At 45.7% G+C, this 26,990-nt stretch overlaps 1 protein-coding gene across 3 annotated transcripts in view; it reads left to right on the forward strand.

Moving 5' to 3' along the window:
* MEAF6 (MYST/Esa1 associated factor 6) overlaps positions 1-26,990 on the forward strand; it is a 129,594-nt gene that overhangs the window by 97,407 nt on the left and 5,197 nt on the right. For 2 of the 3 annotated variants that reach the window (XM_085647909.1, XM_085647908.1), the window contains exon 6: positions 11,233-11,262. The exons of the other annotated variant lie outside the window; for it this stretch is intronic. In XM_085647909.1, coding sequence (XP_085504035.1) covers positions 11,233-11,262 — 30 coding nt within the window. The remainder of the gene's footprint in view (positions 1-11,232; positions 11,263-26,990) is intronic. 3 annotated transcript variants of the gene reach the window in all.

Consider the following 26,990-nt stretch of genomic DNA (forward strand, 5'->3'; position numbering starts at 1 on the left):
TTTCTCATCCAAGTCGCCACCTCGCTGATCCGGTTCCACCTTGGAAATTACTGTCCATTTGAGTTCCCTTTCTGTATGATTCTTCAAGTGCCAATGGTTCACCAATGGGGCATTTTGCAAGTTTTTTGCGAATTCTTGATTTATGTTGCTGTATTCGATTTCTTACCTCCTGGTTGGTCTTTCCAATGTACAATTTGTTACATGGACAGCGGATGCCGTAAACTACAAATTTCGATTTGCAGTTGGAGAAGGTCTCATGTCTCCAATATACACCATTGTGGGAAAATAAGTTTCCTTCAGTGGTTGAATCACAACACACACATGTGCCACATTTGTGGTGTCCCTGTAAGGGTGGAAGGCTCAACAGATTTCTTATATCAGGGCCTTTAGTTCTAGGTAGTGCTGCCCGCACTATCTGATTGGCAATGCTTTTATCCTTCCTGAAGGCAAACAGAGGGATTTCGTTTAGGGTTTTGTCCAGATTCTTTACCAAATGCCAATTTTGGTTAATAATCTTTTTAAACCGATTGGATGTTGGACCAAACGTAGAGACACATACAATTCTCTCAGTTTTCGGTTTCTCTCGTCTTTCAAGTAAAGCTTCTCGTGGTGTCCACAACGCTCGTTTAATGGCTTTTTCCAAAAGCTTTTTTGGATATCCTCTCGCTAGTAAGTTGTTTTAACATGGCAACTGACAACCAACGGTGCACAGATTGTTGGCTCTACGCTCACCATAAGCTTGTTATATGGCTGATAAGATGTCTATTGAAAACAGCTAAAAGTTGGCTATAGGTGAGAAGTTGAACCACAGTCTGTGAAGGAAGCTTGCACAGAAATAACAACACAGCTAAAATTGCTTTTTTAAACTGCATTCTATTCCTTGAATAGCAGCAAAAGCAAACCTGTCAGCACCTGAGGAAACCTTTGAATACGCGCGGTCTGAGACTTAAGGTGTTTGTAAAAAAAACTCACATAGTTTAGAAACTCATTTTCCTGCGTGGGACAAGAAACCACGTTTTTGACTTTCCATTTAATGGTGATACGGCGAGCTCAAGGTAAGTGTTTTTTTAATTTTAATATTCCCTATCCCGTCTGTTGAATTCCAACACCCCCGACTTCGCCCCGCCTCACTGCCCCGATGCTCTTACCTCTGCGGACTGCCGCTTGCGTGCGTGTGTGCGTGTGTGTGTGTGTGTGTGTGTGTGTGTGCCTGTGTGTGTGTGTGCCTGTGTGTGTGTCTGTACATACGCTTGTGGGTGCCTGTGTATGTGTATCCGTGTGTGTGCTTGTGTGTGTTCCTGTGTCTGCTTGTGTGTGCGCCTGTGTGGGGGGGGGCTTGTGTGTGTGTCTGTTCCACGTCACTGACTCCATCCAAGAGTTCTATGCAATACCACTCTACACAGCCAAGTGACAATGCACGCCAGGATATTGCTCCCATAAGGATAGATGAAGCAGTTGCCTTATGGAATCAGCAGTAGATGGCGCCCAATAGCAAGCAAGACCTGGAGAATAGTTTTGCTAGTGGATGCAAGACTCCAGTGTCCATGTGCTGTTGTGCCCACCCTTGCACCGTTCGTTGCACACAACGCTACAACCACTTCCACTTCCACCTTACTTGTCAGGCCCCACCTCTGTAGCCCAAGGGGTGTGCTGAGATCCCTAGGAATGCTTCCTTAGCCCGCAAGTCCATAGACATTCTTTGGAATGACGTGTGTTGAGTAAGCAATAAATGTTCCCTAAATAAGTGAATAGGCATGCAGGTCTAGCCATCACGCTGCTCTCATCAGGCGTTTGCTGATCAGAATAATCCTTGCAGTGGAGGTGACTCTTTTCTCAATGCAACTTCTCCCATGTCTGTCACTACATCTTCTTTCTTATCTCTATCACTGCCTAGCCTTTCGCTTCTTTCCTCTTGCCTCCTTTCAATGTTGTCATCACACTTTCTAGATGTCTTCTCGTCTTGCTGTCAACTCTCATGTGCCGCTCCCTCAGCGTTTGCCACACAGTAACGCCTTTCCCTTTTCCAGATTGACGAAATTCCTCCCATAGACGTCAGTGGGCTCACTTGCCCAATAAATCGCCCTCACCTGCCAAAACAAACTATTAATTTGTTTCTGTAGACTCACCTCTTAAAACCACTAAATATCACGCCCCTATACTAGAAAGTTTGAGACTTATTCCTTTTTTCACATAGATACAAATACAAGCATAAAGGAATAACAAGCATTGGCATAGCCAATAGGTCTCGCTTTTGGGACCTCATAAGTATTTAGTTATGCAGCACAATATCTTTGGTGCAACAACAATAACCGTTGCATGGCTAAACAATTATAAGGTCACAAAGGCGAGACCTATTGGCTATGCCAATGCTTGTTGAATAATTAGCTCAAGCTTCATCTCTATATGCACTCTTGCGGAAGAAGTTATCATTTCTATATGCCTTCTATAGAACTGTGAAATAACCAATATCATTAATATCCAGTCTTAACAGTTTGAATGTGCATACCAGAATTATGATACCTTTTACATGACATTCATAAATACATATGCAATATAGTCCACTCTAAAATCCTTTTCTGTTTCTTCAGAGTAGCCTTAATACAATTTACAACCCCCAGTCTTAAGAACTCAAATAAACATTAAAGATTCAGTTCAAAGTTTGTTTTAATCGAAAATGTGACTTTCATGATACTCCTCTGAATTTTTCATGCCCATCAGATCTCTCCCTAGGAACATTAATTCTCGACATGGAAAACGTGAGTTTCATGTAGTGAGGTACTGGCTGTATCAACCTTTTATCACTATTGCCTAGCAAAGGATGCAGCAAACAAGAAGTGAAGTTATACCTTATAATCCAAGATAGCCTCCGTCTATCTAGAGCATGCAAGTATTTGGGGCCTGCTAGGAATCCTAGTTCATTGCATACATACTACAGCGCAATCAGTGACTGCATTCAATGATGTTCACTAGCTTTTCCTTCACTTACAAGATCTACTGCAAGTGGATTTGGAGTATCACATCCCTGCGCCTAAGCCACACTGACCAGTAGCTCTAGCCCCTCTTCCTGACATTTAGGTGCACATGGATAATGCCATGGGTTAGCAATGAGATGATCCTCTTGGCTCTGTCTGAGCGCTCTGAAACGTGAAGCCCAACAAAACATCCTCAACTTTCCTTTCTAAGGCAGGACTCATATTTAGGTCCCATCTAGAGAAAATGCATAAGGTGAATCCAGCAATGGAGACATTGAGAGCTGTTTGATTGGAAAATAGGAAAGATTATGAAAGCATCACTTCAGAGAGCAAGGCTGTCTGCATTCCCCACACAGGTTTCAAACTCTTCAGTTGCCTCAGCAACGATATTAACAGAATGTGAACTAGGGGGCCAGTGAAGAGACGAAAGTTGTCACCAACCATGTGTGGTTCCATTGAAACCTTCCCATCTATTAGTCACTCCGGCAGGGGGAAGTATCCTGAAATAACTGCGGAAAAAGATTACATCAGACAGATGGGTACTGAGAATTGTGCAAAATCTCAGTTTCAAAGCCTGTCCATCTGCAACCCACTCTGAAAAGAACACATCATTTCCACCAGGAACAGTTAGAGCAGGAGGTAAACATCTTGTTACAAAATGAAAAGGTCCTCTATTCCCAGAAATGAAACAGAATTTATTTTTGCTACTTATGATTTGAAAAGGGAGACTCAAGTGCAAATTCAGTCTCATTCTCTCCCTCAAATTAGCCCACAAATGTCTAAAGAATTAGAAATTCATGCTATCTTTCCACCAGATCCAACCTCAACTACATCAAGGTGTCTAAATATGTGATGTAGATCTCCTGAAAGCTTATTTTCATCTTAGTTTCAGCAAAACATTGAAAATACCTGCAGTTTCTCAAGAGCAGAGGCCATTTTTAATGCAAGGTCCTTCCGTTTGCAAAAAGTCACCCCATGGAACTGCATGACATTGGTGGCAGCACATTTGAGAAGAATGGGGATTTTAGTTTATATGTAGTTGATTGTCTGATAACAGCTCCTTTTTCTCAACAAGCTAGTGTGAATTTTGAGGTTACTGTGACCATTCTCCAGCACTGAGGTTTACAAGTCACTCATACTTGGTCAAAACCCGATTCGAGTTGAATCCATGAATTGTCTGTGGGCTGTGCTAGACAACTAAAGCTCAAGATAATTTCATTCAGAGGAAAGGCCGTCTAATATCCACATGAATTGTATGACTTTTCACTTTCTGAAACCCCCGACACAAGACAAGTCTCCTCTCTTCTAGGTTTAATGGCTTCATGTATATTCCTGGTTCCCAACACCCAAATGCACATGAGATGCTTCAACAATGTCACAAGGGCCATTGGTCCCAATTCTCAGATAAATGAGAAGATAGGGTGAAGCACACTCATACGACCATGCATCCAGAGGCTGGTGCAATTCAATCAGTCTGTTGAAAGGAGTTCCTCTCCACCAGGATTTTCCTGTTGAAGAGTAGTGACAGATGCTTTAGTGTTATGCATCATCTCCAGCTTTAAGGCATGTGGCCTCCGAGAGAGAGAAATGTCCTACTACATGAATCTTTTGGCACTCACAGTAGCTCACCTTTTTCCAAAGTCTTTTTTCCGTCAAGGCAAGTCACATTCTTGTTCAAACAGACTGCACAGCCACTAGTCATCAGATCTGGAATTCTTCACTGGAGGCCCAGGCAATGTGGAAATGTCTAGTGGCTAGGACTCACACAATTAATCTCTTGAGCAGAGTAAATTGCAGAATTGGATGCTGTCAGCAGAATTTGTCAAAACTATGAATGGGTCATAAATGACGAGGTCTAAAGAGAAAAAGCTTCTTCCAGTCTCGATACTTTATGTAAGGATGTTTTAGCCAAAGGTTTTGGCATTTTATGCGATAAAATTGCACTTGGTTTCTTTTACTTAAGCCATCCAAGTATGCGGCCTTTTTCTGTTGTTCTCATGTTTTTTTAATGACTCTGGCCCTTGTAAAGCTTTGACAGGCATCACTTTAGGCCAGTGGTTCTAAACTGTGCGCTGCGGCACCCTGGTCCGCCTCCAAAACCAGCCAAAGGAGCCGCGGTCGCAGATGCTGATCATAGTCTATTATGAATTACACCAGCCTCTGGAATGCAGGTCGGGTGTTCAGTGCCTGGTGACCGCTAGGTGGTGCACTTGCTGCTTCGTAGTGTAATACATTATCATAAGTGAAGAAACACACGGTAGCAGACGTTGCCCTAAATGATGGTGTTTTCACTTTGTTCAAGCAGATGCTGAACAATCCCCACACCAGGACAGCAGGACAGGAAATGGTTCGGTATTTGGGTATTGTTTATGAGCACAGGCCACTGGAATTGACGTCTCGTCTCAGAGGACGCTCCCAAGGCGATGGCACAAGGACATTAAGATTAATTGTATTTTCAGAAAAAAATCGTGGTCCACAGTGTCCAATACCCACAGTGATGGATATTCTAATTTATTTATGCTTCTGTTCGTTTTTTTTGCAGTATTGGGGCTGCGTAGCCCCCACGTTACCATGCGATACCGTCACTGTTTTACTTTGATAGCACTGACTACGATCCTGTGTAATTCCACCCCGGTCGCTCCTTCAGGAGAACAGTACAAGCGTTTTCATTTCCTACAGCACCTATATATGCCCATCATTGATAACACTGAGGAACACACCGGATGCTGGCCTTTTTCATTAAAGAGGTTTTGTCTAAATATATCTTTTCACATCAAGATAAACCCTGAATCAGCTGGAGCGCTGCCTCGTAACAAGATGTCCAGCACTTTAGGAGAATAACAGTTTTCACCAGTATGCTTGTCCGTATTCGCTGATGGCTTTTTCTGATGCTGGATCCACATTCAGGGCTTTCTCCACGCTATACATGCTGGCTCTGTGCTCTGCCTTTCATTTGAGGCATTTTGAGTACTTTAATGGGTGTTCGAATGCCTTCACTGCTGCCTACTCCTATTGCAAATGTGACTTGCAGAAGTGAAGCATACAAACGACTAGCCTGCAGCAAGGGAATCCTGTGGTTCAGAGGCATTGTGAAAGTTTTTTTTTCCCATCTCCATACTGTGGCTATTGCTGCTGTTTTGTTCCTAATTACAGTGGTTTGAATAGGCAGACAGTATTTAACAACACTACCTTTCTTAATTGGAGGTACTCTGAATGCCTTGGCATTCTTTTGATTGGTTTTATTACATAAATCCATTGGTACAAAAATAGGCTTTGTCTTTCTTGACATAATTAGAGCTTCCTTTACTACTGGATTTGAAGTGGACACATGGAAGCCGTCTGAGTGAACTTAGTGTCTAAATGAACCTCAGTGGTAGGCTACTGACGTGTCATAATGTGAAAGGAAAATTACAAAGCAAACACGCCATTACAATTCGTCATTGTATTCTATGTGAATCACTAACTAGCAGATGTAAGGAACTATACCAGTGGTTCCCAAACTGTGCACCGCGACACCCCAGTGCCCCTGGATTCAGCTGGATGTGTCCAGCTTTAGTTTGATCGCAAATGAACAGCAAACAGATGCATTCACTGCATGGCCCAAGGGAGCACAAATATTGTGAAAAGAGAGAGAAGACATATCTTTGCATTGCATGCACTGTTCTCCCTGCCTTCATCCGAATTATTTTCAGGGATTACAATGGAAGCGCTACTGAGGCTGGGATTACACACACACACACACACACCAAAAAAGTCCTGTAATGGGGAGCCGCGGCCAATGGCCTATTGGTCAAGGGAGCCGTAGGTCAAAGAAGTTTGGGAACCACTGCTGTAGGCATTGCAGAAGTTGTAATACTAATTTTCTAATGTTGTATCTTTCCACATCGTTTACCGAAAATCTGAACATTACGGTATGCTTGTGAACAAGAAATGTCTCTTTTAAAATGTTGAAAAGAAAACCAATGTGTACAAGAGCACTTGTGTTGGCTCATTCACAACGAATTTCCAGCACATCTCTCTTTCTGCAGGCTGATGTTTTTCTACTTTAGCACTTAAAGTCTGTTTCCATTGTCTTTAGCACCTGAGATATTTTTGTCCATTTCTTTCTTTTCCTTATTATACATCTTTGTCTGACTTTAAGGGGTGCACATTTATCTGGAAAAGCTCTACATGACTATCAGTGTACTTCATGGTCTCCATTGGGTACATTCACCTTGTAGATTTATGTCTGCTCTGAAAAAGTGAGGTCATCCTCTTAGGGGGAGTTCAGTATACCCAGTCACTGGAGATCACCTTTTGATAACACAAACCTATTGTGGAACACAGGACCACGGTCCTCAAAGGCCCATGGTAGTGATAAGTGAGGGATTGATCGTTTCCATTTCAGGCCCCTCTTACTGATGTTTAAAAAGGCCTGCCCAGCCTATCAATGGAGGAGTACTTTCTCAGTAGCTTAAATCTGATAGTCAAGGAATTAATGTACTAGCACTCGAACATCTCTAAACAATTGAACCTATTCTCTGTTCTCTAATAGCGTGGCGGAATGGCGGTATCCAAACTATGGTAGTTTGCCACATTGTGGTTGAGAGGTCTTGCTGAAATACCCTTCGGCAATCAACGGACCTTTGTGGAGTACATCAACCTGTTTTCTGCCCAAGGCAGTGCTCTAACCCCTTTGCTGCTAGGCCTTTTCTCTCCCTGTGCTAAGCCTTCTTTTGGCTATTTGGGGTAGTTCGCTCTTAGGCCCCTGTAACTTTTTGACCACATAACATCATGGGGATTCTAAAGGTACCCAGGGTTTGTGGATTCCCCTGGAGGGGCCCCAGACATTAGCCAAAATACAGGTATTTTTGAAAAATGGGGAAAAGGTGCTGCAAATGAAAGCGTCTGGTTTTTTCCCTGCAAATGGTATCAGCAAAGGGTTTGTGGGGCTGAAAATAGGAACATTGAAAAAGAGTTAAAAAAATCTGCCAACGTTTTTACCTGTAACTTCTTCTAATTATGACAGATGTCTGAAAGCAATATACCGTTACATCTGCTGGACTCTTCTAGTTGAGGGGATATATAGGTCTTGTAGATTCACCAAGAACCCGACGAACCCAGAGCCAATAACCGAGCAGCGTTTTGCAATGGTTTTTTATTATATACACGGTATATAGCAATTAATTTAGGGAAATATATATATAGTGAAAAATCTGGATGAAAGACACCTATGTATTCTTGAAATTGGAACCAAATATAGAGTTTAGAAACAGCAGCTATTTGCATATTTCTGAAAATGTGAGCACCCATACTAGCATGAGAATTCTAGGACATTTTTCAAAGTGACATATTTTTTGCACGTTGTCTTTCATTTGGAAGGCAGAAATGCATCAAAGTCAATAGGTAATAACAGTTGCTCAACAATTCCTTGTTACCCTAAGTCTCCTGATAAAAATGGTACCTCACTCGTGTGGGTAGGCCTAGTGCCCGCGACAGGAAACGGCTCAAAACGCAACGTGGGCACACTTCATTTTTACAGGGAAAACTGACCCTTTTTTTGCATAGTGCCTAGCTGTAGAATTTGAACTCTAGCTCTGCCGGCACCTAGGGAAACCTAGCAAACCTATACATTTTTGAAAACTAGACATCCAGGGGAATCCAAAATGAGGTGACTTGTCTGTCTCTCACCAGGTTCTGTTACCCAGAATCCCTTACAAACCTCAAACTTTGTCAAAAAAACACAATTTCCCCACATTTCTGTGGTGGAAAGTTCTGGAATCTGTGTGGATCCACAATTTTCCTACCACCCAGCATTCCCCGAGGTCTCCCAAGAAAAATGGTACCTCACTCGCATGGGTGGGTCAAGTACCCGTGACAGGCAAGGGCCCATAACGTATTGAAGAGACGTCAAAATTACCTATCACAAAACAACCAGGTTTTTAAAGGGGGGGGTTACCTGGGTTTTTTTGCCCAGGGCTTGGCGGCCATCTTGGGAAACCTCCTAAACCACAATTTCTGGAAACTAGACACCCAGGAAAGTCCAGTGACGGTACCTCACTCGCATGGGTGGGTCAAGTACCCGCAACCGGCAGGGGCCCAAAACGTATGAGGGAGTCATCAAAATTACCTATCACAAACCAAACTGGTTTTGCAAGGGGGGGGGGGGTCACCTGGGTTTTTGGCCCCGGGCTCGGCAGCCATTTTTGGAAACCTACCAATCCACACATTTCTGAAAACTAGACATCCAGGGGAGTCCAGCAAGGTATGGCTTGCGTGGACCCCCAACGTTTTCCCCTTTCCAATGATACCTCTCCCGTCTTTCTATGTGCTCGGGGGGCTCAGATAGCCTCACTCTCACTAGAGGGATTTCCCCTGCCATGTGCTAGGACGGCCGGGAGCCGTCCTGCGCACTTGAGCTCCCAGCTGTCTTGCGGATGGAAGGGGTTAATGTTGTTGTTGAGCTAAAATGATAGTAGAATTAATTATTTACTTCTCCAGCATTGGATCTTTCATATACTCACACGCTTGAATCATTTTTAATCGTCAGGCTGAGAATACCCGGTAGTCTTCGTTGTTGTCGATGATGATTTTCTCATGGTCGTGTATGAGGCTTGTCCTAGTCGTGTCAATGAGAGTGCTTATGACGACAATGGATTTTTTCTTCACTCCTAGGATGGCAGTTTAGACAGAACATCACAGGAACTGGATTTTCACACAGGTTGGAGTTCGTCCTAATGGAATAATTTACACAAGAAACTACAGTTTATTCCTGTGGGGAAGTGTCTGCAGGCATGTTATATAGTAAGCCCAAATCTGGAACTTCTGTTTCTTTTTGAGCTGCATTCCGGGAAGTGTGTTGTGAAGCACTTTTCACTAAATCATCCACAGATGAGAGGGCACCCCCCTCCCACTTTGAAAGAGGGTATGTTTTCTTCCCTTCTGAAATATACAGTGCCTCACTCCTCTTCCTGTTTTTCAGGTTAGATGGAAGAGTCGGACAATTTCACAGAACAAGACCTTGTGCGCTGGACAAAGGCCATATATACATTGCTCATGTGGATCAGTATAGATCTTTTTCTGTCCACAGGGAAAGCATGATCTGAAAAGGGATTTCACTAATTGAAAAGAGTTTAATTTCTATTGTGAACTAGAATGGTAACGAGAGAAGGTCACTGCCAGATTTAAGCAGAGCCTCCTTGTGGACTCAGTCACACACAATGTGCAGTAGAAATCTGGGCTATGGTGGCCTCTGGGAGGAGTAGAAGAGCCATCACATCCACCTCATTGGCTCAAGTTCAGGTTGCTTCAAATTAGATGGATTTGCTGCTAAACAAGCACTGTTTACTGCTATTTAAATTAGCTGGGGATTCCAAGCCTGCCGATTGGGAATGATCCAGGTATATGAATATATGAAAGATACCAACCCTGGAAAATTGGAGTTACTGGTAAGTAACTAATTTTTTACCTTGATGCATAATGAAATGAGAGTGGAAGATAAGTCTGTTTCTATAAGCAATAACTCTAAAGGCTCATCTCTGATTGGTTTTGTGGCGCACCTCTGACATTGAGTGAAAATCTTTCAGCTTTTGTTTCATTTTGAAATCCAGAGGCTGTGTGTGCAGTGCAGTCCCTTTACCGGCCATGTGACATCCCACTATGTGATGCAAAGATATTTTAAGCCGCGTCAATTTTCTTTGATTTACTGTATCACTCTTTTCCAAGATGATATACTTTGGAGAAAGCTACGTTAGATGCTCAGAGCTGTATCATGGAGATGTAGTTTCAACAACCGTTATCCTTTAACCAAGGCATGATTGCAAGCAACATGCATAAACAGCCTTACAAATAGAGGGAAGCTGAGCATATTATTTTCCTAATTTTGTAATTGCTGACAAAAGAATTTGAAAGATGGATATCGTCCTAGTGGCTTCAAGATTTAAAAGCCACTGCATTTAGTTTAAAAGGCCTACTTTCCATTTTTAATGGAAAATGAATTGCTTATCATTGTTTATTGCTATGCTCACAAAAATGCTGAAAAGAGTAATGAATAGTATTTTTTTTTTATTTGTTGATTCATTTTGTGTGAGAGGAGCAATTTTTGCATTGGAAATGTTTGTCTTGTGTGTTGCTTGTATACCCCCTGCTTAAGTAATGACAACTGTCTCATAATTCCTTCTTTGTCTGGAGGTATTCTTACTTCTGCCTTCACTGCTAATTAATGTAAACAACTACTATATTAATTTCTATTGCTTTCTTCCTTTCCTATGCTGCCCCTCAGCCCGTCTGGCATGTTTGATTATGACTTTGAGTAAGTTTGATTTTAATCAGTATTTGTGCTTTTTGGTAGTGTTTAGTTAAGTGTGCTTCTTTCAAATTGTTCATCTGTTTCAGTTTAGGTATGTTTAGTAGATTAGGGTTGCACATTGATAAAGAAAAGTATTTGCCCAGAAGTAATAACTACCTTAATTGTTTCCATGCCATGAACTCCGGTCACCATTGTTTATATTTTATTGTATGTATTATGCACTTCCCTAAAAGCGCTGTATTAATAGTTGATTTGATAGGAACTGTATATTTACTATATTGTGTTGAAGCCTTGTCCAAACATACACAAAGAGTAAAGTTAGCATTATAGCATTTTAATATCAGATTGTCATAAATATAAACTTAAAGATTAAATGGCAGAAAAATGCTAACTTGCCCTAGGATTCACCACTCCTCATCCTTAATCCTTTTTGCCCTGCTGCCATCACTTCCACCCCTGAGCCAGGTGCATAGGCGTTAGGTTTAAGTCCTCTCTGAGGTTTTATTCTTCATCCTCTCAACTGCCAGTAGAAGTCAGTTCATTAGCATTAGAAACATCTAATCCCGCCACCCGACAGCTAAATCACAGTACTTAGACTTTTCATCACGGAACAGTCACATAAGCAGATAATATGACATATATGTCCTGTGATGAAATCTCCGCCTTACAAGCTTGTTTTTTTTTTGTGACAAATCCATGTGTTCCCTATTAGTTTACCTTTTTATAAGTGCTGATCTTGCCATGAATCTTTTTTTCAATGAACACTGGTATCCTGAGATTGTTGAAAGGGGAGCAGCTGTGAGTCGGGTATTAAGCCCTTTTTAGTTTCTTCAGCCTGCCTCCCTGTTATGGTTTGTGGCCTGTTTTTGTTTTTAGGTCTCGCCTACGCAGCGCGCATGCTCTACATAGGAGACCTTTAGCCATCGTGCAGCTCTTTTTCAAAGCACATACTCGTGCTTGTGGCGGCATACGCCTTGCGGGAGTGCGCAGCGGCGTGCCACAAGCACGAGTATGTGCTTTGAAAAAGAGCAGACTGCTCTCCCCAGCGCGCGCGCACCACTAGCGGGTGCACCCATCTTCCTCTCTCTCACGCTGCACGCCCCTTTTTTTTTTTCTTCAACCTTCCGCTTGTTTTTCCTCGCCATTAGTGTATGTAATTCGTGTTGGCTGGCACAAAGCCAGGACGCTGCCGCAAGACATTGAGCAGTAGTTGATAGTTCTTGTACAGAGCACTTCAACTTTGGCCATTAGGATTGCATGCAGAAATAGATGGACTGGAATCTGGATTACAGACGTGAATTTATGGAATTGTAAGTGTTCGTTCAAGACCACTTTTTATTCACCGCAAATGTTATTAAGATTGTCAGTTTTGTTTCACCCAGCACGTTTTTGCAAGTTGAAAAGACACAGTTGTTGCAATTAGCCATTATTTGCATAGTGTCCTTTTAGTAGGGACTTTATATTGTTACATTTCAAAGCACTCTTCTGTTAACTTGCGCGTGTTAAACACAAGACAATTCTGTTGTTGTTTATGCATACATGGAGTTCAGTTAGCACACATTCATTTTCACACCAGCACTACCGCTGTCTCTTGGGACCTTTTTATGATCAAAAAACCCTATTTTACCTACCCATCATTCCTCCGCTTACTGACTTCAATTAGGCAATGAGGAGCAGGTTCCAAGAAGTATCCACACACAGTAAGGCCTCCGGGTTCATTAGGTCGAAAGCTACCAAACTGCACAGCATTATGGATGCAATGACATAATGAAAGCTTCCCTAGGAATGCATTCCGCCCGTTGATTACCGTTGGCTTTTTATTTTGGAACTCATATCCTTGCTTTGTGTTTTCTGGCATTATTTGTTTTAGACTGTCCAACATGTCTTTGTCCCTCGTGTGCAGCATAGCGTGTTTACCACCTAGCTGATAAAAAGATGATGGACAGAATGCTGAACATTGTCAAACATTTACCCCAGTCACAGATCTAAGTTCAATCTGTTGTTTTTTTGCTCATCCTGCCATCCCAGTTTGGACCCCCACCATATTCAAATCGGTCGTGATCCTGCTCCCCATGGGAACAGGCCAGTCCGAACTGCAAGGCCAGGTCCTCCCTGGACTGGAAAACAAGCATCCTGGGACTGGTTTCGGGGTATCACCCCTCATCAGCCAGGTTAGCTTGAATCCAGTGGCATATCGAACACGTGACCCATGTCTAGGCATACCCTTTCCACTAAGGGCATCTATAGCAACAAAAACAAGCATTGGCATAGCCAATAGGTCTCTCCTTTGGGACCTTTAAGTATTTAGTTATGCACTACAATATCCTTACTGCAACAACATTAACTGTTGCATGGCTAAACACTTATAAGGTCCCAAAGGCGAGACCTATTGGCTATGCCAATGCTTGTTTAACTTTCTTACCATTATGAGTGCTTGTTGCCACTTTCTCAATACTACCTCTTTTCCGTTTTTGCAGTTTAGAGGGTTATTCCCCTGCTTCTCCCCTCTCTTTACTTTTTAAATTGTCCATGCTGGACCTGCAATGTCAAGTCCCAAGGTGGGGGGTGTATGTGGGTAAATGTTTTGTTTTGGGGGGGGGGGCAGGGGCAGGTTAAATATTTCACATACTCTAAATCACGATTTAATCATTTTGTTCTCAGCAGGCTCAAGTAATACTGGGTCCCCCACACTGCTCCTCCTTTAGACTTCATTAGATTATAAACATTGATACTAGAATTGTATTATTTTATTTGTCCCTCTCCCCCACCACTCTGTGTTGACACTAAGCTGGTTGGGTCTTTGACAAATAGAGGGGACTCTTTATTGCTGTTTAAGTTGCCCACATGGCCTAAATGTCATGCCTCTCACATAAATTAAATTATATTTCGGAGATGTTATAAGCCATCGTTAGATTCCCTCAGCAAGCCAAAAGCTGCTGTCATTGGATAGCTGCCATGTTTATTGTCCTACATCCTCCAAGATTCACTCCTTGAAATTGCTTCTGGAATTTATTGGCCACTTTCTCCCTCTGAGTTCATGTGTACCTTCAAAATACATGTCCTACATTTGGAAAACATGACTTGCTGAACATAATTTCTGCTTTTCCATTTACCTTGTTCGAATCATCTTACAGTCTTTGATATCCACTTGTATTTGTGCCTTACGGTGTGCGACGAGCACCTTATGAATACTACCCAGCACATATGTCCTTACGTTAACAAAAATGAGTTAACATGCCTATTATTCATTGTACGCACTACTATATTCATTGTTCCTTTGTGGAACAATTATGGAAGACAGATTATTTGGACAGATACCATTACAAAAGTCCAGAAATTTGGTATACTCAGAAGCAAACTGCTCTGCAACTGACAGTTTGGATTATGAACATTAGGAAGGACTGAGACATTTCTGAGAAGTGTCTCAGAGGATCTCTTGAACTCAATAGTTGAAGAGCCCTTTGCTGCCTCCTTTGCTGCTACCAGCATCATTTGATTTAGTAAACAAGTCAGTCCTGTGAGACTGGCTAGAGTAACTAAATAGCTCTAGACTAGCCATGATGGTTTCTGGCATACCACATGCACCAAATATCAATGGGAGCATGAGCTCTCACCATCCAACAAATGTGACGTATGGCATCCTCCTAGGTTTGACAATTTTATCACTCAAGCTCAGCATTTATCTGTCTAAACTTACTTGAACATTTGATTGAATAATATGAAACCTATGCCAGTAATTCTGAAATGCAACTCTGGGTGGAAGTTGGTACACCGTTCCAAGGCACCCATGACCACATAGTTGAATGTCTCAGCCACATGTTCCCCTGGATGAATAACTGCTTGCGCTTAAAGGAATCCAAAACAAAGGTACATATTCATAGGGAGGGTTGCTGTTTCGTTCGGTGGCAATAGTCCCACTTACTTCACCAGGATGGCTTGGTGCAGCCACTGCAGCTGTTCAAAAAGTGAGCAATCTTGGGATTGATACTGACCTGTAATTTTCACCTGAGGTAAACACAGTTGTCAGTAGGTCTTTTGTAAAATGAACCTGCTCAGCAAAGTGCTCTCTCTACTACATGTGATTCATTGACTTGAACTCACTGGGTTTATGGTTCTTCCAAATAGCTGCCAAAGATTTAGCTTCCTAAAATCCAGGGAGTTCAAAGATATGTCACAGCATATGCCTGGTACTGAAATATTTCGCCAAAAAAAAACACCAGCACTACAGGTGCTACACTGGTACTCAGTTGAGTACAGGATCTTATTGAAACTGCTTTTCACTATTTGCAAAGAATACTGGGATTAAGATCCCGCGACTTCTAAAACCTTTCTCTGCTTTACAAGTCATCAGCAAAATTTGAGAGGTACATATTTCAGGTCTGATACATCAATTCAGTTCAAGTTGACTAATTATGGCTACAGGTCTGCCCGAAGACGTGGCCCATATGTTTGGAATACTGTTAATCCTTCTCATAGTTCTTTCCCGTTTTTCAATAGACACTTGAGAAATAGTCTTTGTGGCCAAGCCTATGGAGCATATGCCTACAAGTCATAATACTCCAACCAACTGTAAATGCGCCCTTCACACATCAGCAGTTCTTTAGTTTAATACATTTCCTACACTACTGCCAATGATTCTTTGTACATGTTGCAAGTTCCAGACCCAAAACATGACCAGTTGGATTGGATGCATCATTGAAGTGACTTGAAGTGGTCATGAAACAATATTCCTGCTCTATACAAAACCATCCTATATTTGTACTCTTCGTATATAACCTTGAAAACTGTTCTGATGGATACTTCTAACTTCAAATTCTGCATCGTAGGATTATATTCCTAAATGTTAAAAAAGAATTCTCAACAGCGTGTGTGAACCCTGGAACACTTCAGATCAACATATTCATCCATATTTTCGCAGAAAGGATGCGCATGCCCATATGTCGATATGATGTGCAGTACCATTCTGCACAGAAAGACGAAGGAGGCCTGTGTTGTCTGCACTTTTCGGAGGAGAGGGTGGCACTTGATGTGGCTTACCTGTTGCTGGAGGTCCTTAAATAAACTGTCACTGTCAATTTTCTGTTAGCAACAAAAGGTTGGGCATGAGACCATCCCTGGAGGTGAAGGTAGATTTAATTGCCTCTGTAGAACCGGCAGTGAGTCCTCTGCAAGAATGATAAAGCATTGATGGCCTAGCAGTAGCATTACAGGTTCTTCAGTTGTCATCCACAGCATCTTTCTAGGAGGTGGACAACATCTAGAACTTAGTCAATGATAGTGCAATAGTGATTCCAGCATTGGCAAAAGCTTTTGCGATGTCAAGTGACTCATCTGTAGTAACAGCATAAGAGAAGCATTTATGCATGGTGGTGGTGTCAAGGATCAATGACAAGGATTTTGAAGGCTTGGGATGGTGCCGATGAGTCGAACTCAAGTCAGCCTTTGACATTGACTGTGTCGTGCTGATGGCTTAGATGGTGACTGTTTTAGACGCTGTGACAATGACAATGTTGGTGCCTTCTTGCACCTTTACTCAGCCTCTTCCCTCTAGATCTCCCTCTATGGGGTTCAGAGGCACTAGCTCATTCTCAGTAGAGCCTCTGTAGCAGGAGGGTTTTTCAGTCTCCTTCACCCTTAGATCTTCAAGTATGCCTTTCAGTGTGAGACGTCTAAGTTTTTTAAAATCCTCTTCGATATTTTTTGTGCAGAATCCACAGTCTTTCATAGAATGTGAAGAGGGAAGGCACACCACACATCTTCTGTGGGTTAGAAACCACCTTATTTCTCTCACAGGAGGGGCAATTTACAAAGAGCAATGGTAGACTGATAAAATAAAAAAAAACATCAAATCAGGCTGTGCTTCTCCCATGCTGATAGAAATGTACACTATTTTTTGCCATGTAAATGCTGAATTGCAGTCTTGAAAGAGGATTTCTTTTTTTTTTTTTTAGTTTGGCAGTCTAAATTTCAGAAAAACCTTGCCTATGATAGTTCCCTGAGTTGTGTTGCATATCATATGGGCATGGACATTGCACCCTATTTGAGAAAATATGGCCAAATGTATTAATATGAAATGTTATGGGATCCAGGCACGCAATGAGGAATTATTCTAACGTTTGACTTCAATGACGAGTCCTACAATGAAGAACCAGGACTTCAGGTAAGTAAAAATTTCTTTCTTGTATTAATCTCCTCAGGTGCCAGACACTCCTGCTTTCTGGAGAGGTTCTGCAGTCGGCGTTCCAGAAACTCGACACCGGCTCTGCCTTTCTCTTTAGACCTGCTTGCCTGTCTGGAACCGATTTGCCCGAATTCTCCTAGGCCATCGCAAACTTCACTGCATGTTGAGGCCTGTAAGGAGGAGATGCCGCATATCTTGAATTTTATCCTGCCTCTCTCTTGTGTGCCTTCTGGCTATACATACCCAGTCGGACTCCCCGTCATACTTCCAACTGTGCGTCCTTCCCTGTAGCAGACTGAACCTGGACAAAGTCTGCCTGCCTCACTTCCGACCCTGGAGCATGCATCCACTCCTTTACAGCAGGCCTCACCAGTTCCTATATCAGTTGCCTGATTCCATATCCGGTTTCAGCTCCGGCCCCGGCTTTGGATCAATCTTTGGTTAAAGTTCTCCCTTTATCAATATATGTCACAACTAAAGCACAACCAGCTGTGAACAGAGATTTCCCTCCGGTTCCATCACTTCCTGAACAATATGTCATGAAGAAGGAGGCTGTTTTTTAGTCTTAATCTAATGCGTAGGAAGCAGAATACCTGTAACTTATATTGATGGTCACCTATTGGATAATTATTGTTAATTTTGAAGGCTAAGTGCTAAATCTTTGGTAACGCTCCACAAAGCAGTGACTTAAATTAAAAGCCATGTGTTAAGTTTAGAAATAGAAAAAGTCGCACAAAACATTAGAAAACTCCACAGCAATTTTAAAATAAAGAGAACACTGTATGAGTAAAATATTACCAAAATGACAAAAATCCTAAAAGGGGAACCAGAGATATGAATAAAAAAAAATAAGTGGGAATACCACCACAATATGCCAATATCTGGAAGAGAGACGTTAGTGATAGATTCCTTACCTTAGAATATCCCCAGGCGTCAGACTGGATCCGGAAAGTTTTCTCTAGCAGTACCCCTGCATGTCAGTAGGTGGCGTTGTGCGGCTCCGCGTCCGTCACTGGCGTCGTAAGCGCCGAGATGACGTCACAGAGACTACTTAGGCGCCACCCATGCGCACGGACATCAGTTCTCAGATCTTTCTTTTTACGCGCCAGCAAGCTTAGTCCTTTTTGACTACTCTTTTGAGACTTTTTGTCTCCCCTTTTTTCTCCTGGTGCACGTAGGTATGCCTGGCATTAAGTCTTGTGGGGCCTGCCATCGCAACATGTCGGTGGCGGACCCCTATGATGTTTGCCACTACTGCCTGGAGACCGACCATGACTCCCGGTCCTGCAGGGACTGTCGAGCCATGGCCCGAAGGCCTTGAGGTAGCGACGCCGGAAGCTGCTGGAGGTCCGGCACTCGTCCCAACGCCGCTCCAGGTCCAGGGTCTGCTCCTGGGACCGCTCGCGGGGCCGCAGTCGTTGCTCCTCGGACTCCAAGTCTTCGTCCTCGGATTCCATAAGCGACGTCCTAAAAAGAAGTCGAAGAAGCGTGTTGGCTCTCCAATGTCCCCCCCCCCCCCCCCCCGTCAATCCTCTGATGCGTACGAAGGGGACAGAGGTTCAGCCCCTGTGGCTCCCTTGGAGCCTGGGAGTCCTGCGTCCTACCCGCCTTACCCGGGTCCGTCGGTGACTCCCGAACAGGTACAAGAGTTTCTTGCCACCATGGACCGCCTTTTTAGGCCTCGGGCTTCCGCCGGTGCGCCTTCGGGCCCCGCGGTCTGGTGTCCAGATCCTGTTGGCCCTTCGGCGCCACAGGATCCTAGGCCGTTGGCTCCGGCCCGGCGCCATGAGGTCCGGCCCCAGCGCCGCCTCTGGCGCCACAGTGGGTGCCGTTCGTTCCACCCTTGCCCCGGTTCCAGGACCATTTCGTTCCTGCCTGGGATCCGCATTGGGAGACGATTTCGGCCCTGCCCCCGCCTGCGCCGTTCACTGCACAATTTCCGACGCCGTATTTCCCTTCTCCGGCTCTGCCGCCGCGGTTGGTTCCTTCGGCAACGGAGGTGGAGGATGACTGGGAGGGGTCCGAGGACCCTCTTGCCCGTCAATGTGACTCCGAGCAGGACTGGGTGGACGATCTGGAGGACGCCGGCGAACTCGATGTCTCTTCTGACCCGGGGTTTGCCTCTCCCCCCCACCTACGATAGAGGAGGGCGCTTCCTACACGATGGTGCTCCATCGGGCTGCTGAGGTCCTCAACCTCGATCTTCCTATGGTGGCCCTCAAAACTAACCTCCTCACCGAGGTGCTCCAGGCGGCGTCTACTTCGTCGGAGCCACTGCTTCCCTTGAATGACGCCCTCACCAGCGTCCTGTTGGGCACTTGGTCGCTACCGGCCACGGGGGCCCCTGTGGTTAAGAATGTCGCCAGGCGTCACCGCCCGGTGCCTGGTGACCCCGCATTTCTGACCACTCATCCCACGCCTGAGTCTGGTCATCCAGGCCTCGACGTCGCAGAGTGTTTTTCCTACGGCTCCGTCGGTTAGGGACTCCTAGAAGCTGGGACAGTTCGGTAAGCGGTTGTTCTCTTCGGCCAGCTTGGGGCTGCGGTCGGTGAACACCACCTGCTTGTTGGGCCGCTATTCCCACGCAGTGTGGGATACCGTTGCTCAGGTGTTGCCTCAGTGTCCTGAGGAGGTCCAGGCTGTACTTTCCCAGGCGATTGCTGAGGGTAAGGATGCTGCTAAGTTCGCCATTCGGTGTGGTTTGGACACCGCTGACTCGTTGGGCAGGCCGATTTCGACGACTGTGGCGCTGCATCGGCACGCCTGGTTGCGATCTACTGGGTTCTCGCCCGATGTCCAGAGCTCGCTCATGGATATGCCCTTTGATGGCACTCGCCTGTTTGGCGATCAGTCTGACAGTGCACTGTAGTGTTTTTAAGGACTTACGAGCCCTGGCCAAGTCCTTGGGTCTTTCCACGCAGAGCACAGCCACTCCTGGTTTTCGTTCCTTTTGTGGCCAAGGCAGGGGCGCCCAGGCACGTTTCTTCAGCAAGCCTGTGCAGAACCAGCCTCAGCGCCGCTGCGGTTTCTGCAGGGGTGGCTCTGGGAATCGGCATGAGGGTCAGTCCACCTCCGCTGCTTCTACCTCCAAACCTTCCTAATCCAAGCTTTGTGGAGCACCCTACGCTGGTGGGTGGCAGGATCCGCCACCACCTCCCCCGCTGGCGCGATATCACATCGTACAAGTGGGTGTTGCAGATCATCCGCAGGGGTTACTCCCTTCTCTTTCAGTCCTCCCCTCCAGCCATGCCACCTCGGTGCCACCGCATGTCTGGGGATCACTTGGTACTTCTCCAGCAGGAAGTCACGGCCCTCTTGGCCAAGGGGGCCATCGAGTGCGTTCCTGGGCCGGAAGTAGGGAGTGGTTGTTATTCCCGCTACAAGAAGGACAAAGGGGGTCTGCACCCCATTTTGGACCTCCGGAACGTCAATCGCTTCCTCCGGAAGGAGAAGTTCAAAATGCTGACTCTGGCTCAGGTCCTGGCTGCCCTCGACCCTGGAGACTGGATGGTAGCGTTGGACGCATATTTTCACATCCACGTCCTGCTGGCCCACCGGCGTTACCTGCGGTTCACGGTAGGCCCGGAGCATTTTCAGTTTGCTGTGCTCCCCCATGCCTTACCAGCGCCCCTCGGGTGTTAACAAAAGTGATGGCGGTGGTCGCAGCTCATCTGGGCAGGTCAGGGGTGTGAGTCTTCCCCTACCTCGACGACTGGTAGTTGAAGGCGGGCTCGCCCCAGGCAGTCGTCAACCACCTCCAGACTACGGCCGACCTCCTGCATTTGCTGGGGTTCTCCGTCAACGTGCCGAAGTCGCACCTGAGTCCCTCTCAGAGGCTCCCCTTCATTGGAGCGGTTCTGGATTCGACGCTGTTTCGGGTTTATCCTCCCGAGCAGCGAGTCCGGGAAATTCAGGCTATGATTCCGATCTTTCAGCCTCTGTCCCGGGTTTCAGTCAGGATGACCCTCCGGCTTCTGGGCCTGATGGCCTCCTGCTTCCTGCTGGTGACACATGCCAGATGGCATATGCGGGCTCTGCAGTGGGTGCAACATCAGGGCAACCTGTCCAATCATGTCCAGATCTCGGAGGGCACTGCACGGCAGTTGCAGTGGTGGCTTACGAATCGCGATTGGGTCAACGGCAGATCCCTCTTCCTTCCCCAACCGGAGCACACAGTGGTGAAGGATGCGTCCCTCCTGGGATGGGGAGGCCACTTGGGAGAGGCGGAGATCAGAGGCCTCTGGTCTCTGGCAGAGTCCCGGCACCATATCAATATCAATCTGTTGGAGCTTCGGGCGATCCGACTTGCACTGAGGGCATTCCTTCCCTCTGTCCGGGGAAGTGTGATGCAGGTGTTCATGGACAACACCACCGCCATGTGGTATTGCAACAAACAGGGCGGGTGGAGTCCTGGACTTCTCTTTTTAAGTCCCCGGTTGTTAACTGTTTTCCTAATGGCATTACGCACACGTTACCTCCCGTGCCGTTCATCAGCCCTCAATGGGACTTGAATCTCGTTTTGACCTATCTGATGTGCGCTCCTTTCGAGCCCTTTCATACCTGTCCTTTGCGTCGTCTTACTCTTAAGACTGCTTTCCTGGTCGCTATCCCCTCTGCCAGAAGAGTGAGTGAGCGAGCTCCAGGCTCTTTCTTCCAAACCTCCTTTCCTTTCTGTTCATCCGGACAAGGTGGTGTTAAGCACCCGTCCTATTTTTGCCAAAGGTGGTCACGCCCTTCCACATCGGGCAGACCATCACTTTGCCTAGCTTCTTTCCGACTCCGCATCCTTTAAGGGAGGAAGAGAGGCGCCACCGCCTGGACCCAAAACGTGCGCTTGCATTCTATCTAAAGCGTACACAGGAGTTCCGGTTGGATGACCAGCTTTTTGTTGGCTACGTGGGTGCCAAAAAAGGTTGGGCTGTGCACAAACGGACCATCTCTCGTGGGTCGTTCTGTGCATCAATGCATGTTACTCCTTGGCTAAGAAGGAGCCTCCTGTGGGGCTGCCAGCCCATTCTACCAGGGCAACTGCAGCCACTACTGCCTTGAGACGTGGCGTCCCCTTGCAGGACATTTGTCAGGCAGCTACGTGGGCCTGGCTGCACACGTTTACCAAGCATTACTGCCTTGACAGTCGGGTCCGGAGAGACGGCTTCTTTGGCCGTTCTGTCCTCCGTGACTTTCTGGTGTAAACTATTTGCAGACCCACCACCGGGGTTGGTATTGCTGGGGTATCTATTCTAAGGTAAGGAATCTATCACTAACGTGTCTCTTTCAGATGCACAAGTTACTACTTGTGTAACGATATATCTGTAAGAAACATTAGTTAGTGATAGATTGCTTACCGCCCCACCCATCCTCCCCGTTCTGCGAACTGATTCTAGGGTTAAGGTCATCCCCCTTTCAGGGCCCTAGTTTCATGGCACCAGTGGTCAGTTTCTTGCATGGCTCTGCGTTCCTGGCGCAGAAAGGCGTGTACAGAACTGACCACCGCGCGCATGGGTGGTGCCTAAGCAGTCTCCGTGACGTCATCTTGGCGCTTACGACGCCAGTGACGGACGCGGAGCCGCACAACGCCACCTACTGACACGCAGGGGTACTGCTACAGAAAACTTTCCGGATCCAGTCTGAGGCCTGGGGATATTCTAAGGTAAGGAATCTATCACTAACTAATGTCTCTTACAGATATATCGTTACACAAGTAGTAACTTGTGCGATAGACTATGGATGCGGTAGGCCAGGACCTAGGTGCGATATGCGAATTGAGTCCAGCGGCCTGTCAAACATTCATGCGCACTTCGAGTGTGCTCACCACACCTCCACTGGCCCCCTGCTCTGGCCAGACCCGCCCCTCCTCGCATCTAGGAACGGAGAAATAAAATGATAACGTTTCGTTATCATTTTATTTTTCCTCTGCACTGCTCGAAAAACAAAGGGGTGCCTCTCCTCTGCCTTAACACTTAGCAATTTAGGGGAGTTTAAAGAGAGTAGCAGGTAGGGCCAATGGGCACCTTACCTGGGGTGACTACACCCTCAATTATGCCATTCTCCTGAGGGAAGGGGCAGAGACCTAGCACTGATTGGAGGGGTCTCCCCTTCTTCGAGATGGCGGGTACTGAGAGATGTGCTTCACCTCGCCTTTTCCACCTTAGGGTGGAGTAGGCAGAGGTAGGCACTCTTCCTATTCTTCTAGGTTTTCCTGCTGGTTTTCCTGTCCAAAGAGAGGGTGTAAGCCGGGGCTGCCATCTGCTGCTAGCTAAATGTGACACCTCTGCCCAAGATGTGCTTTGTTTCTGCTCCCAGAGAGCAGAGGCTCTCCACCCAGAGATCCAGAAACATGTCTGTGTGTGGCAAGCTGCCTAAAGCCAGTCAGTGACCACACCACCAGGATTGGTAGGTTTTCAGGGGGCACCTCTGAGGTGCCCACTGATTACATGGTTTAATAAATCTCACACTGGCATCAGTGTGGATTTATTACAAGGAGTTGTTGGGTACCAAACACTCCTGGCTTCAGTGAAGCCATCACGGTACTGGGAAACTCGAGTTGTCATGTTCCCAATCCATATATTCTCTATGGCTTCCCTGGCCCTTACAATATTAAGGAATATACCCTAATACTGTAGGGACATATCTGCTCAAGCAGATTTACCCGTTCCAGTGATATAGTGCACCTTGCCTTGGGGCTGGTAAGGCCTGCCAGAGGGGTGACATACCTATATCTTGGGCAGTGCTAGTTGGCATGGCACACAGGCAGTGTGCCATGTTGACTTTGTTGTTTTGTCTGCACCAGGCTATGCATTCTGTAGTGGCAGTCTGCATGGCCCGGGTGAGGGGTGTCTAGGAGACCTTCTTCAGTTCCAATGCCCTAGGTACCCATGTACCTTTTACTAGGCACTTACTTGGGGCTTGAAGGGCTAATTGTGGATCAGTTTTAGGGAAGCAACACTGGTACTGGGAACCTGGACAGCAGGGACCCAGTACTCTACTGTCACAAATTTCATCAAAATTCAGGCAAAATGTGGGGGAGGGGGTTGGGTACAGCAACTGAACCCTATTTTCCCACACTTAGCAACACCTAAATCTTGACTTACAGAATGCCAGTGGCCTATTTCCCCAGAATAGATTCCTGGGTCCCCAACCGAAGAAAGTGCCTCTTTCGCAGTGTTGTTCAGTGGGTTGCAAAAGTGTTGGATCAATCACGCTCGATCTGAAGAGACTACAGTAAACTTGTTAAGTATTTTGGAACCCAGACCTTCTGCTTCATGACCATCTTTTACTTAGGTGTCCCCATTGCTCAACATCTTAGATAAGTGCCTAGGGACAATAAGATTGTGGCGCATCATTCTCCTCCAAAGAGACATGTGATACTGGTCTGAACTTGTAAAAGTGTACCCTAACTCCTGTTAAGCAACCCTTGGATACAGCCTATAAGAGAAGTAATGTGGTGGAGGGTACATTTTGCACATTGGGGGTTCTGGCACTGTGCTTAGTGATTGTCATCTCTCTGTTGTGGAACTACAGTTACATCCTATAAGAAATGATGCACAATGTTCTATCTGCAATGGCAGAACACCTGCTTAATGCCTTCTTACAAACAGTCCAGAATGCAGCTAAGTAGATTATATGTTATGGCCTGGACGCTAGGGCTCGGTTGTTCATGCGGTGGGCATTATCAGATGACATGCCTGAATGTACTCCACTTAATATTCTCGAGTCATCCAGGCATAATTGATAGATGTACTCATTAATTGGGCCAGACTTTGTGCAGCTTTGGAGCATTCCAAAAACAGCAGAGCTATGGGTTGCTTCTTTGGATTGCTATCTTCCTCCCAATAATTCCTCTGGCAGTACAGGAAGTTCAGAGATACTCTAACAGCCTCACCTTCTTTCAGAGGCAGGAGTCCAAGGCAATCCATTACCCACCGTGGACGTTACTTGCCGCTAAAGGAAGAGACCATGCTAATGGTCATGGCCGGCAGCATCAAATCTCTACCTCCTAATCTCCAGGCAGTGCTTTCAGAATCCCTTTTATTTTGCCCTCGTGGGCATCTGGGTCTGGTAGAGAGCAGAATATGACCACTCTCCTCACATCTTCCATGGATGCATTATCCCATAGTTGGGGAGGTCACCTGGAAGATGAGGAGATTAGAGGTCTCCAGTTTCTTCTGGAGCTGCACCAACTCATAAATCTTGCTCTTAAAGCCGTCTGTACATCATGGTTAGTTCGATCCAGGTGGCAACATACAACATAGTGTACAACATAGTGACCATGCAGTATGGCAATAAGCAGGGTGGCATAGAGAAACAGGCCTCTGCCTAGTGACATTGCAGTTGTGGCACTGACTGGCACTTTTCAGGATCTGATGGCCAGCTATCTAGCAGCATCCCTCCATGTTGATCACAAGTGGCATCTTCTCTCGGAGGTGGCACAGGGCATCTTCACACAGTGTGGCTTGTCCTTGTTAGACCTTGTTGCCACTTTTGAAAACTCCCAGTGCCCATTATTTTGCTCTCCAGAGTTTCCTTCTCAAGAGTCTCTAGGAAACGTGTTCTACTTTAAATGGAACGTCTGCCTCCTGTACGCCTGTCCACTGCTGCCTCTGATCCAGTAGGTGTTGAGGAAAGTTGGGCGAGAGCAACATAGCTCATTCTGATTAGACTGGATTCGTAGGGTCTTGTACTCCAAACTCCAGGCTCTAAACCTATGCCTCCACCTTAGCTACCTCTTCAAGGGGGATCTGCTGTTCCAGCAGCAGGGTGAAGTTTTACACCCAAACCTTCATAATCTACTCCTCTACATGTGGAGATTGAGCAGATCCAGTTAAGAGGTTTCAATCTTCCATCGGTAGTAGCGCATGCCCCTTCAACAAGTCTGCATATTAATGTCTTTAGGCTCAGTTGTTCACCTTGTGTGAAGTGAGTTGACCCCCTACTGGCAAAACAGTCTGATCATCTGTGTTTTCTCTGGTCTGGCAAGACTTTGACGTGGGCACAGTTAGTGCTACTTTTCATCCATGTCAACCTTTCATTGTTTGCTTGATCAGCCCTCATTATTTAGTCACCCATGTTATGCCATATTGTGACCTTACCTTAGCATTGACCATTTTTGATGGGTTGTCCCTTTGAGCCCCTCCACAGTTGTACTCTTGAGGCTCTTGACATTGACAGGATCAATTAGCTGGAGACTGTCAGTTTAACCTCCGCAAACCACCTCTTTTTGTCATATGCTGGTACTTATTATTTGTGCATCCCTTCTTTGAAATTATGTCTCCCCTTCCACGTGGGTCATTTGGGGCAGTTTGTAATGCTTCCTGCCTCCTTCTCTCTTCCACATCATTATAAAGAAGGGGAAACGCTGCAGTAGTGCAACTCCTGGTGTGCCCTTGGTTTCTGAATTGGTTAGTACAGTGTAGAATGTGGTTCGATCATGATGGATTGTCTTTTGCATCAAACTATTGGCTAAGAAGTCTCTTTCTGAGGGACCTAAAGGCTCATTCCACCATGGCAAACGCTGTTACCAGAGCTCTAGTTTGGAATTCTCCAGCATTGG

Source organism: Triturus cristatus, chromosome 3_2 (genome assembly GCF_964204655.1).
Source record: "Triturus cristatus chromosome 3_2, aTriCri1.1, whole genome shotgun sequence".
In the NCBI taxonomy this organism is placed as follows: domain Eukaryota; kingdom Metazoa; phylum Chordata; class Amphibia; order Caudata; family Salamandridae; genus Triturus; species Triturus cristatus.